The 14,425-nt window shown below is 41.4% G+C and overlaps 1 protein-coding gene across 1 annotated transcript in view; it reads left to right on the forward strand.

Moving 5' to 3' along the window:
- The window catches only part of pitpnab (phosphatidylinositol transfer protein, alpha b), a 35,849-nt gene that overhangs the window by 7,650 nt on the left and 13,774 nt on the right, over nucleotides 1–14,425 (forward strand). Inside the window, exon 2 of the mRNA XM_080748835.1 lies at nucleotides 6,062–6,092. Within this exon, the coding sequence (XP_080604961.1) occupies nucleotides 6,062–6,092 (31 nt within the window). The remainder of the gene's footprint in view (nucleotides 1–6,061; nucleotides 6,093–14,425) is intronic.

The raw sequence follows: 14,425 nt of genomic DNA on the forward strand, positions 1-14,425 counted from the left end.
ACTTTGAATCTTGAACAAAGTGCACTTTTGGGACGACAGTTATTCTCCTCTTTGTATTTTACACAGAAAACAAAGCATTATTTCAAAATACACAACAAAATGTATAGACCTACATAGAGAACATATTTGGAGAAAATATAATTTAAGCAGCCAACATAATTATGTAGAATATGTTACAACCCCCAGGGGTCCGATAGTAGAACAAAGGATGGGTGACACAGATAACCATTGAATAATCAATGTGCATAGAAAGGTGCACATACTGTATGTCTGCCAGACTGGGCGGAAATTCCATAATCAGAGTTTGGATATCGTTGCTGGGTGGAAATGTCCAAAACTGTTACTTTTCAGGATTCAAATCAAAATGAGCAAAGGTAGCAGATCTATAAGCTCAAAAGAGCTAGTGGATCTGCTACGTTTGATGCTTTTGTCACAAAAGCACAAAAGTGTTGTGTGAGGCATTAAATTAGGAAAAAAACACAAAGGCCTTACCCATTATGCCATTAGCCATATTTTACTATTTAGAAAACATTTTTAAATAGTTCAAATAGCCGATATACAAGCTTACAATGTGTCCACTGACTTGTTGTCAGTGTTGTCAACTACTGTACAAGCTCGATCTTGTAGATCTTCTATTTCCACTATTTTTGAAAATGCAGCTGTGCTGTCACTGCTGTGTGGTTCGCTGTATCAATTTCCTGAAGAAGATCTGGTGGTCCAGCATGGCGAGAAGGGTTAAAATGGTCCTTTTTGCTTCTCACCGTGGAAAATGTCCTGCTCTGTCTGCGGCTGGGAGTCATGCACCCGTCACCCCCAACCTCCAGAAGTCCCGAAACGGCTGCTAAACCCACATGCACTTGGCATCTCCTGGTGAACAACATCATCCTTTTGAGATAGCAGCGTGCAGAATGCATGTGGCAGGTCATTGCCAGAGGTCATTGCCAGCTTCCCACTGGAGTACTCGATGCCAGGCCCATCAAGTACTCCTGTGGGAAACAACTCACAGCAAGAAGAGTTGCATGGCAGGCAGAGGACCTCATGTGTCTGGGTACTGAAAAAAGACACCAGAGTGTAGAAATCCATTGAGCCGGCCAGCCTCATGCCTGGGTTAGAGAGTGAAAGAGAAGCTGTTTGAAAGTCTGACTGAGGCTGACCAAGTAGTAGTTGCAAGGTGCAGAAAAAAGCAATAGGAACTGCATTTTGCAATGGACCTCTGTTTATTCTCTTCTACAGAACTAGAATTTCGCGGCCCTTCGGGCCGCTCAAATCTAGAGTTCGGGCCGCTGCGCGGCCCTCACAGCCACGCTGCGGCGGTGTTGTGTGTAACATGGTCAAGTCTGTAAAGAATATATATTATTTGCTGTAGGATATTATTTGCTGTAGGCAAGGTGAAAGATGTTGTAGGCTGTGTGAAGGTACACACACACACGCACACGCGCGCGCACACACACACACACACACACACACACACACACACACACACACACACACACACACACACACACACACACACACACACACACACACACACACACACACACACACAGTTATTACAGCCCTTTGTTTTGTATTAAATATAGAATATAATATTCAGCTTTCACACATTTGACTACTTTTACTGCCCAAACGGGGGTCTGGAGGTCCTCCCACCAAAAACCTTTTGTAGATCTGTGTTCTGATGAATGTTTCTTTTTTTTAAATTTGATTATGCTTGCTTGACTCACATTGGAAAAGGGTGGGTACAATATCAGCAATTAAAATGCAAAAGGTAGGTGTACAGAATTTGATTTGATAAATGAAGACCCATCTGTGCAAATATTCACTACTTACTGCCAGTGAATTTATCTGTGAGATTCCATGCACTGCCCACACCCCTGTAATGTCCTGTGTTCTGGTGATTTTTTGGAGTCTGATACAAACACTGGGTGTACAGGACTGTTGGCTAGCCTGTACACAAAGCAGGGGCAAAGAGGCTAAAGGCCCATTCCCACTGGGGCAGATAACATTATAAAAATCTCTTTCTCCAGATATTTTTCCATTCAAAGTGGATGGTAGTTACAGATAAAAAAATATATATTTGCCACAGATAAAAGTATCGGTGGCAAATATCTGTGGTACACATTGTTTTTATCTGTATCTACCATCCACTTTGAATGGAAAAATATCTGGAGAAAGAGATTTTTTTGTAATGTTATCTGGCCCAGTGGGAATGGGCCTTTAGAGCTGTATTATTCACTTTTGTTCCCTTTAAGTGTATTTTGGCATTGGTAATACTTTTGTGCTTTTACTCAAGTAACACACTCAAACACACACATTTTACTTGTAACAGAGTACTTTTACCTAAGTAGACACATTTCAGTACTTTTCCACTCGCAGCATTAACGGACGCTGCCGTTGTTGTTATACAGCGATTCGTGACCTATAGAAAACGGTGTCTGCGATGTTTTAAATAATGTTTCTGTCGTTTCTACACAGATGTTGTTTGTTTTCGGTAATTTCTTCTACACACGTTGTTGTTCATAGCGTAAGAGGATAGGATCGAGTGCAGTAGGCCATGGGAGGGAGAGTACTTTTACCAGGGAGAGTACTTTTACCTATTAAGTAAAAACATTGTGCCGTTTTGGTTTTAGAGAGCAGATAATGGGACAGTGGGGACATGCACACAGAGACTACTTTTGTGCTTTTACTCAAGTAACACACTCAAACACACACATTTTACTTGTAACAGAGTACTTTTACCTAAGTAGACACATTTCAGTACTTTTCCACTCGCAGCATGAACGGACGCTGCCGTTGGTGTTATACAGCGAATCGTGACCTATAGAAAACGGTGTCTGCGATGTTTAAAATAATGTTTTTGTCGTTTCTACACAGATGTTGTTTGTTTTAGGTAATTTCTTCTACACACGTTGTTGTTCATAGCGTAAGAGGATAGGATCGAGTACAGTAGGCCATGGGAGGGTTTACCTAAGTAAAAACTTTACTTGTAACAGAGTACTTTTACCTAAGTAGACACATTTCAGTACTTTTCCACTCGCAGCATGAACGGACGCTGCCGTTGGTGTTATACAGCGAATCGTGACCTATAGAAAACGGTGTCTGCGATGTTTAAAATAATGTTGTTGTCGTTTCTACACAGATGTTGTTTGTTTTAGGTAATTTCTTCTACACACGTTGTTGTTCATAGCGTAAGAGGATAGGATCGAGTACAGTAGGCCATGGGAGGGTTTACCTAAGTAAAAACATTGTGCCGTTGTAGTTAGAGAGCAGATAGTGGGACAGTGGGGCCATGCACACTGAGACAGCAGCAGCGCGTGTACTTTTTTACAGAAAGAAATTGGCAGTAGGGGCCTACCTTTTTGTGCTGTAGTTGGGCTCATGGTCGTCATTGTCACTGGTGAAGAAAAAGAGTGTTGATGATGCTCTTCTTGTAGCCGCGACTGTACTGTAACTTTCCATTTGTGCGGTGGAAGTGTAGAGCGATGTGTTCACACCCCCGGCCCTCCCCCTAATAGCCCAAGGAAGATCCCCTGCAGTACACAGCTCACGGTTGTGCTCCCGGCTCTACAGCACAACAGCAGCTAAACAATTGACTTAAGTGAGGGACTTTGCGAGAGAAAAACAACTGCTTAACAATGTCAAACTGTCATAAATCTAACAGCTGAAAACGTCCTATTTGGATCTTCTCTAAAAAAGTATTTTTTTTTTTTTTGCAAAGGATTAGCCTATAACTTATTGTCCTTCAGAACAGTATGGTTACAGGGGCTTCTCTCTTATTTGAATGATGCCTAAGCAGAACAGTATGGTTACAGGGGCTTCTCTCTTATTTGAATGATGCCTAAGCTTGAATTTGTTTAATGTCTATTGCTTGCTGGATATTAAGTGTTACTGTACTGATCCCATAGCCTTGCACTGATCCCATAGCCTGGGAGTGCGGAAGGTTTATTCTATTGGCTGGCCCCATGCTGCCACCATGGCGAATCAGCGGACGGCATAGAGTTAGGGGCGGTATTCCTTACGTCCTAGACGACTACCTATGAATTGAAGTCGATGTAAAGGGGGCGTGGAAGTGGGATGCGGCTTTTGAAGGAATGTATATATAAGATAGGCCTGCACATGTTTTCATTTATGTTTACTTTTGCAATATCTGAATTATATATTTCATTGAATGTTCTTAATGAGAAAGGCGGTTTAAGTACAGACAGTAATAGTATACATGTTGGACCAGGACTGCAGCTGTATTGTTTTCGGCCTCCATCCAACATGTAATTCGTACAGTATTAACTTGTGTTGCATTGTGACAGCCTTATCTGATCTTATACTGGGCTCAAAGTAGTTTTTGTAATTTTCCCATTTGTGTGCCTATTAGTGTGCACAACCAGGGCATAGCAACTATGTGTCATCTTCCCTTGAGACTGGCAAAGAGTATAAGCTCTGGTACCCAAATGATGACTCACTGAACCAGTTTCAGGGGGAATGTCTCTGAAGACCAGTTAGTGAATGTAGTCACTTGTGAATTGTAATTGTGTTACTATTTACTGTGCCTAGAGAATATTGTGTTTTGCCATCTCATTGTTTATCTTATCTGTTAATACACAATACACATTACAAATGATAAGATACAAACATAAGACCGGATGGTTATTTAGTGAATGATTTAAGGCATGGGATGTCTCGGATGATCACAGGTCACGCACCACATAACCACAGAAACTATACAGTTATGATGCTCTGGCTTTATCAGTCCGCTCTTATATTAACCACATGAACCCTAGTAGCACCCCTATTCTGGGGGCGAACATACAAGCTCACAGCACGTCACAATGCATTGCGATGTGAGCTTGTGAACTCGTTCACAAGTATTCATTAGTTATACCTGTCCACGTATGAACAGTGAGCAAGGAAAGACTGCCTTCATGTATTATGCTCCACACAAGTGGGATAAACTTCAGGACTCTCTGAAACTGGTTCGATTGGTCTCAATAGGGACATTTAAAGTGTTTTTTGAGGGCACACTGCATAGTGACTGTACAGTACATGTTTTGTGTAAGAACTATATACTGTATATATTTATTTACTTTTTGCATCTGTAACGTTATACTGTGATTTGATTGCCTATTGTGTTATTTTTCATTGCTTGTATTGCTTTTATGATGTGATCAGGGTGTCCTTGAAAAAGAGAGCTTGCTCTCAATGGGCTCCCCTGAATAAATAAAGGAAAAAGAAAGAAATATCATCTATTTTCGCCGAAGATACTTGGTGTATATTGAAACAAGGAGGTGCCAAGTAGTAGGCCTATACCCATCTACAAAGTTCTATGTTGTACTTTATTGTTACATTTTATGTACACTACATAAGAGTGAAAGTTATTTGTGTTAGGCTTCCTTCAGACACGTTGTCTAACTACTTCTCCAAAGTAAGTGATACCAACGGCCACAAAACTAGAGGGCGCGACCATGATTTACCACCCAAATTTAGAACAAACATGGGAAGATTCTCATTCTACTACTCTAGCTGCCACCAAAATGTTTGATGCCCCGACACCATTCATTCATTAAAGGATGTGAATCACTGGTTTCTTTCGAAACTGGCCTGGAAAAAAAGGAAGAAAAAAAAACATCTATCAAGAGACACAGAGAGAGGAGATAGATGTAAAGTCTGAAATCACTCATTCACTGCTGATGTTTTTCTTTTTCTCCTTTGTTTGTATTGTTGATTACATGTATTATTGTGTAAATTTGTTTTGCTATGTTGATGAATTGAATACAGAGGACCACAATGGGAAAAAAAAAGTCCCTTGGCCTTTTTGTGTTATCCTTTCAGCCTAAAGTGTCTTACTGTACCATGTGCTGTTTACATTTATGACTAATATTCAATCAATTAGTGTCAAACATCAGAAAACTTCCTTCAGACATGTTTTTTTTTAGTGTTGAACCCAAATGTGTGAGAATTGAGTGTTGGGAGGGGGGGCGTGTAGGAGTCAGGACTGATGGAACTTTGGGTATTGATTGGAAAAGCTTATTTTTAAGTAAACTTCTCCTCTTTCTTTTTTCTTTTTCAGTCGAGTGATCCTGCCCATCTCTGTGGAGGAGGTAAGCCCCATATTTGTGTCTGTACGGTATGTGTGTCTGTGTGTGTTTGGGGGAATAGCATTTGTTCTAAAGTCAAAAAGCCCTGCTAGCTACACCCAAGGGGCATGCAGTCTGAGTTTCATTCTTTTGGCATGTGACACGTTGTGCTACTGTGAAACAATTAGGCTTTGGCAGTAAAGTTGTGAATGCAGCCTTGTACTACAGCAAGTTAAGAGAATGTGTCAGTGAAATGAAATCTAAATTCAACAGAGTTTATTTGTCACTCACAGGCTGGATGAGAATGGGCCAGTTGTTGGTGGTGCTGCTAACCCAGTTCATTTCAGTTAATGAAACAGTTAGAGCAAGGGTCTTCAACAGGGAGCCCTGGGGCAGGGGTGTCCAAACATTTTTCAAAGGGGGCCACATTAGAAAATATTAAAACACCCAAGGGGCGACTACATCTCCTGACATAATGTACCTAAGGACCATAACAACGTCACATGTACATTATGCATCACATTTAAACTATTTTATTTAACTATCATCATCAATATATAGTATCAATGGTCTTTTGTCAGGTGTGTGCTCTGAACGAAACACAAATAACTCTCATTTCACATTACCAAATGTAACCAGACATGCTGGAAGGTAAAAACAACATAATACTATAGCCTTGCTTTGACCCCTTCAGAATGAGAACAGGGAACAAGGAATGCTCTGGGAAAATATTTTGTTTGACGGTGCTGGCGGGCCGTTTATAATACAATTTAGGAATGAAGTCGAGGACCACAGGCGCTCCTCCAAATCTTTGTGTAATAGAAGCTTTTTTTCCTCCTTTTTTATATTAACAACTTGAACCCTAACGTCCATATTCTTTGAACTTTAGCCAAAAATAGCAGATCTACAAGCTCACAACGGCTCTTTTCTGCAAAGAGGTTTGGTGTAGACTAGACTAGAGGAAAGGTCAAGTTTATTAAGTATTGACAGTTCAAGTGGTTAGATATCTGAAAACACAAGGCCTACCCTCTTGTGAAACAGAAAGCAGAGCAGAAAGCAGAGGAGAACAGGAGAGAAAAATAGCCCAACTGTAAATGACACAGACGCAATACAAACTCATAAATGAATATGCTTCGTCGATCGGCCTGTAATAGTGCCACCAGTAGGCCGATTTTTACTTAACACATTTGTTGGAATACAGAATACAGATTTTGTTCAAACATCACACAAATTGGTACACATTATGATTATATAGTCACGTTATCAAGACGGATCTGTCAGATTTTTCATATTCCAAACTGATTGGCAAAGATTGACTTCCAAAGTTTGAACAAAATGCCTCAAATCATTAATGCAGCATCCAAATTGCCATGAAACCTCCCACTAGGTCATGGAAGAATACCCACCCTATATTTTTTCAATTCATAATTCATGTTTGGGCTGTAAGGCCAAGAAATAATATCTTTCTAATCAGCCAGTTATAGCGCCACCATGAGACAGATTTTACCTAAACACATTTTTTGTTACTTCTCCTAGATGTTTTCCATACTTCACATTTCTCATATTCCATTCCATTTGGCTATGATTAGATTCCAAAGTTTGTGGGGGTGGGTGTTTTGCACAAAATGCCACACATCATGAATGCAGTGCCATATTGCTGGGAATCTTTGCACTCACTTTGCACAGAATTCTGTTGTGATGTGGTGCTGTATAAAATGTAGGAGTCTCAGAAGTAATGTTGGAGTGCCCGTTTGGCAGATTTTTATGCCCATATATGGTGTTCCATGTTGGAGTTCCCGTTGGGCAGATCTTTATGCCCATACATGGTGTTCCGTGTCCAGGCCAGACAGTCTGTGATGTCACTACTATGACGTCAGAGTATGACGTCATAGTACTGCAGACAGACGGCAGACAGACTAAATTAGTATCAGTGATGTCAGCATGCAGACAGACGGTTACCATGGCGGCAAAACTGTGTAGTATCAGTGATGTCAGCATGCAGATGGTCAGACATGCAGATGGACAGACATTCGCTAAATTAATAGTTAGATGGGGGCACCACCCTCAATACAGTGCTAGGGGAAACAGTGACAGCCCGAGTGCTTTGATAATATGGTACAATTTTGTGTGTGTATCTGTACAGGGAGGTGTCTTGTGATCGGGCAGCACCTGTGTGAGCCAGTGGAATCTGTTTACACTTCCTGAATGTTTCAATGGAAAGGTTTATTCTTTATTGTTAAACTCCAGTGAAAGTAAACACAGTGTTAATGCTCTTTTACAGTAACTTATTTTGGTAGCTTTTTAATTATTTTCTCCAATTTAGTTGTTATGCCAATTGCCAGCCTTCGTCCTTCTCATCCTGTCCAACACTGGGAGAGTGTTTTCTGCTGGTGTTTCAGTCCCAGTGTATCAAAGGGTGCGTTCGGAAATGCACACCAGGTGTGTGCTCAGTGTAGTGAGTGCCTAAACCCAATCCTAACCCTAACCTCAGTAAAACTATGCCTAAACCCAACCCTAACCCTAACTGCCTAAAACTAACCCGGTGCGCATTTCCGAACGCACCCTTTGATACACTCGGACTGAAACACCAGCAGAAAACACTCTCCCATCCAACACTCCCTGCTGACGGGTGCCGCCCAAGACAAATATATCACCCTCCCCGCCCGGTGTCCCTCCACCCAAAACGTTCCAATTGTGTTAGTATAAACGCTTGACAAAGCAGGATGCACCGCGGTAGATCCGGCCACAACCTCTGTGGTGGTGGACAGTAATGCTGTCCACCGCTATATATTCGCTATATCGAAAATATATCGATATCGAGGTATCAACATGCAAGGTATACATATCGACGAAGACGGCTTGAAATGAGGTATTGGTGTATGTGTCAAATTCATTAACAGACACACTATGCATGCACATTGCACATGCAAAAAAGCAGTCCATCTGTAACCAGGTGTGGTTATTTCAATAAAACCATTGTTGGAAAATGGAAATAAGGCATTTCATTTCTTTCTATTAGTACTGTGCAGTGTGCATGCATGGATATGCTATTCATTATCTGGGTTAGGCAGGCAGTGGACCTAAAGCAGAAAAACATTAAAAACGATATAATGCAATTGATTTTACTAATATTGTGAGTAATATCGATATCGAGGTATTCAACACCGTTATCGAATATCAAAGATTTGCCTAATATTGCCCAGCCTTAGTGGACAGGCACTTTATCACTGCGCTACTACCCGAGCGCTGAACTGGCTCAAGTTTATGCTCTTCCACTCATTGACACCTGGGAACCGCCCATTTCAACAACAAACATCTGCAGTACTGCAGCTTTTACCACTTTCAACCTGCCTTCCCTGTTTTTTGCACATCATTATAGGAAAAACATGTTAAAACACCTTAAAAATCTCAAACCTACAAGCTCAATGCATCACGATGTGAGGCGTTGTGCGTTTGCAGTTTTACATTTTTTATTTAAGTGCCTGGCACATTTTAGTTAAGTGCCTGGCTCAAAGCACTTTACAGTAACTATTTTTTATAATAATACATTACATAATAATTTATCTATAATAATAATAATGAATAATGGTGATATCATGTTAATATTAATTGTGTTGAACTTTTTGAAAGAAAAGTTTACAAAGAGTGATATTATCCAATATCCATAAATGTAATGACTCCTCCAGTTTCTTTATTGCATTTCCCTCTTGAGTTTCATGTTGATCTATTATTTGAACACGTCTTTAATGGGGGCACATGGTTGTTGTCTTTCACAACCTTTTTCTTCTTCTGTACACTTTGTTATATGGTTTTCACTGGCAGTCAATTAGTTCCCCTTTCTCTGTTAAAGTAAATTATAATATAATACATATTCACTTCCCTCTCTACTCTTTGTAATAACCTCGCCTCCTACTTTACTCACTGTGTGTGTGTGTGTGTGTGTGTGTGTGTGTGTGTGTGTGTGTGTGTGTGTGTGTGTGTGTGTGTTGCGTGCGTGCGTGCGTGCGTGCGTGCGTGCGTGCGTGCGTGCGTGCGTGTGTGTTTTATTTGGCGGCGGTTTCATGTTGAAATACTAAAGGGAACAAGCTGAATCGAATATGTTGTTTGATATTTGGAAAAATGCAAATAACTAATCTAAAAGGTGCTGTTTTGATGTTTATACCTTGTTGAATAAATTAGCTCCTTTTCAATGCCTCAATTGTTACCCAGGAGAGCTCAGAGAGCTGTGGTTTGTTCAGGAGTTGGCTGTCACACGTATACAGTAACTGAGTCCATTGTGTGAGCAAAACAAAACATATTATGATGAACCCACAAAGACCTGATGCCGATTCTACAAAATTACTTCTAAATCAGTTTTTTGAAAAACGTACAGTATGTTGCTTTATCAGTGGTGCTCAAACCTTTTCATTTTAAAGAGGTGGTGCCATAGTTTTGTACTTTTCTCTGGTTTTCATGTGTCTAGGAGGTTGACAGTATTTCATTAGACCCCCTGGTGTGGTTGTTATGAGCAATTATTGTATTTTGGGTTTCTTACTTCGGCTGGGTTAACACCCACCATGACAACCAGGCATACTTAATGAACTGGTGGGTGTGGCCACATAGAAAACTAATTTTAATTCTTTCTGTACACTTTTTGGAAAAAATCTTCCTCCTAGTATAATCTTTTTTTTTTTTTTTTTTTTTTTGAGTTAAAAATGTTTGCGTAGAAAAATATATGTTCAAAGATTTGCTAAAATGTGATTTTTCAAAAATGTAAGATCTGCAAGCGCGGCACAAAGTCATGGGAAGCAACTGACGCACCTAGTCAATCATTTCCAAAGAGAGGTGAGCGGGCAGGTAGGGAGGCAAGGGCAATCTGACAGGCGGAGCGACAAGTAGGCTCTTCTCCCATGAAACCACCGCGTTTGTGCTCGTCTCACACACACACTCCTGTGCACTGCCAGAGTTTAAATGTGTTGAATTTATTTTACGCAACCCTCAGAAACGAATCTATTTAAATGAGGGGCACAGTGCAACCCCGCAGATCCAAGCAAAGACACAGCCGCTGTGTCCCTCCCTCTGTTAAAAGACATTTATGCTTTGTTGTTGTATTTATGTGTGAGAAATTAATAGAGGTGACAGCTGGTGGTCAAAATGTGATATTTTGCGGAAGGTATAGACTACTTCTCTCACTAGCAGGTCAACCAGATTGAACGCTGTCCAAATGATTGAGACATCTAGAGTTCAAATCTAACCAAAAACTAAAATAAACTATACACATGTTTGCCTATGTAAGTGCACGCGCATCCGTGTGCGCGCATTTGTGTATGTGCCTTTCTGTGTGTGTTTGTGCGTATGTGTGCGCACGTGTACATTCTCTGCCTGTGTAAATATAGCCGAACTCTGTGGTATTCTACGAAGGATTAGAGATGATTAATGAATGAATGCGTCCATTGTTCTGTGATAGTACGTTCACACAGTGAAGGAGAACAAGAGGGAGGGAGGGAGGGAGGGTTGAAGGGAATTAAAACAAGAGGAGGGTCTACTGCCTATAGGTTGCGAGGACTTTATTTGAGATGAGGGTGTTTGCATGAGTGAGCGCGCGCGTGTGTGTGTGTGTGTGTGTGTGTGTGTGTGTGTGTGTGTGTGTGTGTGTGTGTGTGTGTGTGTGTGTGTGTGTGTGTGTGTGTGTGTGTGTGTGTGTGTGTGTGTGTGTGTGTGTGTGTGTGTGTGTGTGTGTGTGTGGTGAGGGGGGGGGGGATTACATGCAGCGCAAGATGAGGAGAAGAGAAGGTAAAGAGAAGGGATGTGAACAAGTAACAGACCTATATATAATCCTTTGCTCGAAGAGCTCATAATCGCTTCGCTTGGAGTTAAAACGTGATAAGCTGATGAAATTCACAAAAGGGAAAAATGAAAACAAGGCATCATCTGTGTGTGCACACGTGCGTGTGTGTGTTTGTAGTATGTGCATGATTAAACCAGCTCCAACAATGGCTGGTCCGCTAACTTCCTCAACGAGACATGACACACATCGCATTCATAAAAGGGAAATGTTTTACATTTCTATTTTTTGTTTTGTTTCATAGATCAGTTTTATGTTCATGGTTTTTTAGAACTTCAGTGTGTAATTCTTGTTTTGCCAAAGGCATTAAAATCTTACTGAACAATTGCCTGAATAATTGACATTTCATTCACATTTAGTTCATTTAAATCAATCTTTTCTTTTTTCTTTTTTGTAATAATTTTTATCCCACAGTTTTGCAACCCATTTTCTCACCCAGTGCCAACAACCTAACCTGTAGTCCTGGTTTCCGCTCTCCCCCTGCCGCGCCAGGGGAATTGGGGAGCACCTGGCTGGCTAGGGGGAGGTAGTATAGAAACCAGGACTACTGCATGTTTTTGTGAGGGCATCTACCCTAGGAGACACAGGGAGAACATGCAAACTCCACACAGAAAGGCCCTATCACCAACCCCACCTAGATGTGGGTGCTGATGACGCGGAGGGAGGAACACGCCCACAGCGTCCCCCGGCGGGAATCGGACCCAGGACCTTCTAGCTGTGAAGTGAAGCGCTAACCACTGCGCCACCGTGCCTAAATTAATCTTTTCTGCGGTGACTAGGTTGTTTTATTTTTTTGTCTAGAGATCTAGAATAAATCCACACTTTAAAATGCAATGATACTGAATGGCACGGTGGCGCAGTCGGTAGCACTGTCACCTCACAGCTAGAAGTTCCTGGGTTTGATTCCTGCCGGGTGACGCTGTGGGCGTGTTCTCTCCTCTGCGTCGTCAGCAGCCACACCCTAGGGTTGGTGGAAGGGCCTTTCTGTGTGGACTTCGCCTGTTCTCCCTGTGTCTCCTATGGTAGATAACCTCACAAAAACACGCAGTTATCCTGGTCTCTATAATGCCTCCCCCTGGCCAGCCGGGGCGCCTGATGGAGGGGACAGGAACTGGTTGATAATGTGTTCCTTCCTGCGCTACTTCCAACCGGGGAAACTCCCCCCTGTCAGGTGATAAGAAGCAGCTTGCCCTGAAGGAAGCATGAGCTCAGTGAGCAGCACCCAGGATTACAGCTTGGGCAATTGGCACTGGGTGAAAAATCACTATAATAATGCAACAATACTGTAACTTTCCACTGTATAGTCTTCAGTCCACAGTATACACAGTCTTCAAACCACTTTATAGTGTCTTCAGTCCAGTGAATATATAATGTCTTCAGTCCAATGAATATGTCTTGAAGGTGAATACCACTCATTTTCAACATTGAACTATGTCATTAATATACCTTAGAGTTGTTGTGTGGAAATAAGAAAAAAGAAAAAAGTCAAATGTGGGGTCATTTGATCAGTGATATCATGAAGATGTACTCTTTGGCTTGCAGAGTACATCTTAATTAAAGGCCCACTTCACCTCTGGGACAACCCTATCTTATTTTATTGTTGTTTGGGACACGATCAACACAATCAGAGTAACAGAGTTATTTTTTGTGTTCAATCTGTGTTTTTAGATATTTTGGTATTTCAGCATGTACTAGTGATGCATTTTGCATCATCAGTGATGCGTTTTGCATCATATGATGCAAAATGCATTACTAGTACATGCTGAAATACTAAAATATCTCAAAAATCACACCCGTGTGAAGTGGAGCTGTGTGTGTGTGTGTGTGTGTGTGTGTGTGTGTGTGTGTGTGTGTGTGTGTGTGTGTGTGTGTGTGTGTGTGTGTGTGTGTGTGTGTGGATCATGTGTACCGATTTTTGTGACATTTGAAGAAAATATGTAGGAAAAGGAGCAAAAAGTGTGTTTTGGAGAAAATTCAAGATGGCGGAAAATCTATCATGGCGCAAATGGGCGTGGCCTATATGGGGAGATGCGTCATGACCCAAGGAATCCAGGGAAAAAATATTTTTAATTTTCCGACCTACGGTTCAAGAGTTACAGGCCAAAACGTAAAGTGGGGTGTTATGGCGCCACCATGCGGCCAAATGACACAATTATTTTTTATTTAATCCTTGAAATCATTATGAACCTCCTCTCCAAGTCTTGAAACTCTAGCCCCTATGGTTTGCGAGAGACAAATAATTGAATGTGAGTTTTTGCGATTCCCATTATAAGTCAATGGGGAAAATTAATTCACTAATAAATTAATATCAATTAAACTATAGAACCTTTCTCTTATAAAAGTAATAGCCCACGATTCCCGAGTAAGCCGGTCGATTTGACATATGGCGCGAGTGTGTGGTGGCAAAACTGTGGGACTAGTGGCGTGCCGAAGTTTAGGAAGTCAGGCTACATACACACACACAGACAGACACACAGACAGACAGACACACAGACAGACCCACACAGCCACGTATAGGGAGCTGCACACAGCT

The sequence above is a fragment of the Nannobrachium achirus genome (assembly GCF_963921795.1).
Source record: "Nannobrachium achirus genome assembly, chromosome: 19".
NCBI lineage: Eukaryota > Metazoa > Chordata > Actinopteri > Myctophiformes > Myctophidae > Nannobrachium > Nannobrachium achirus.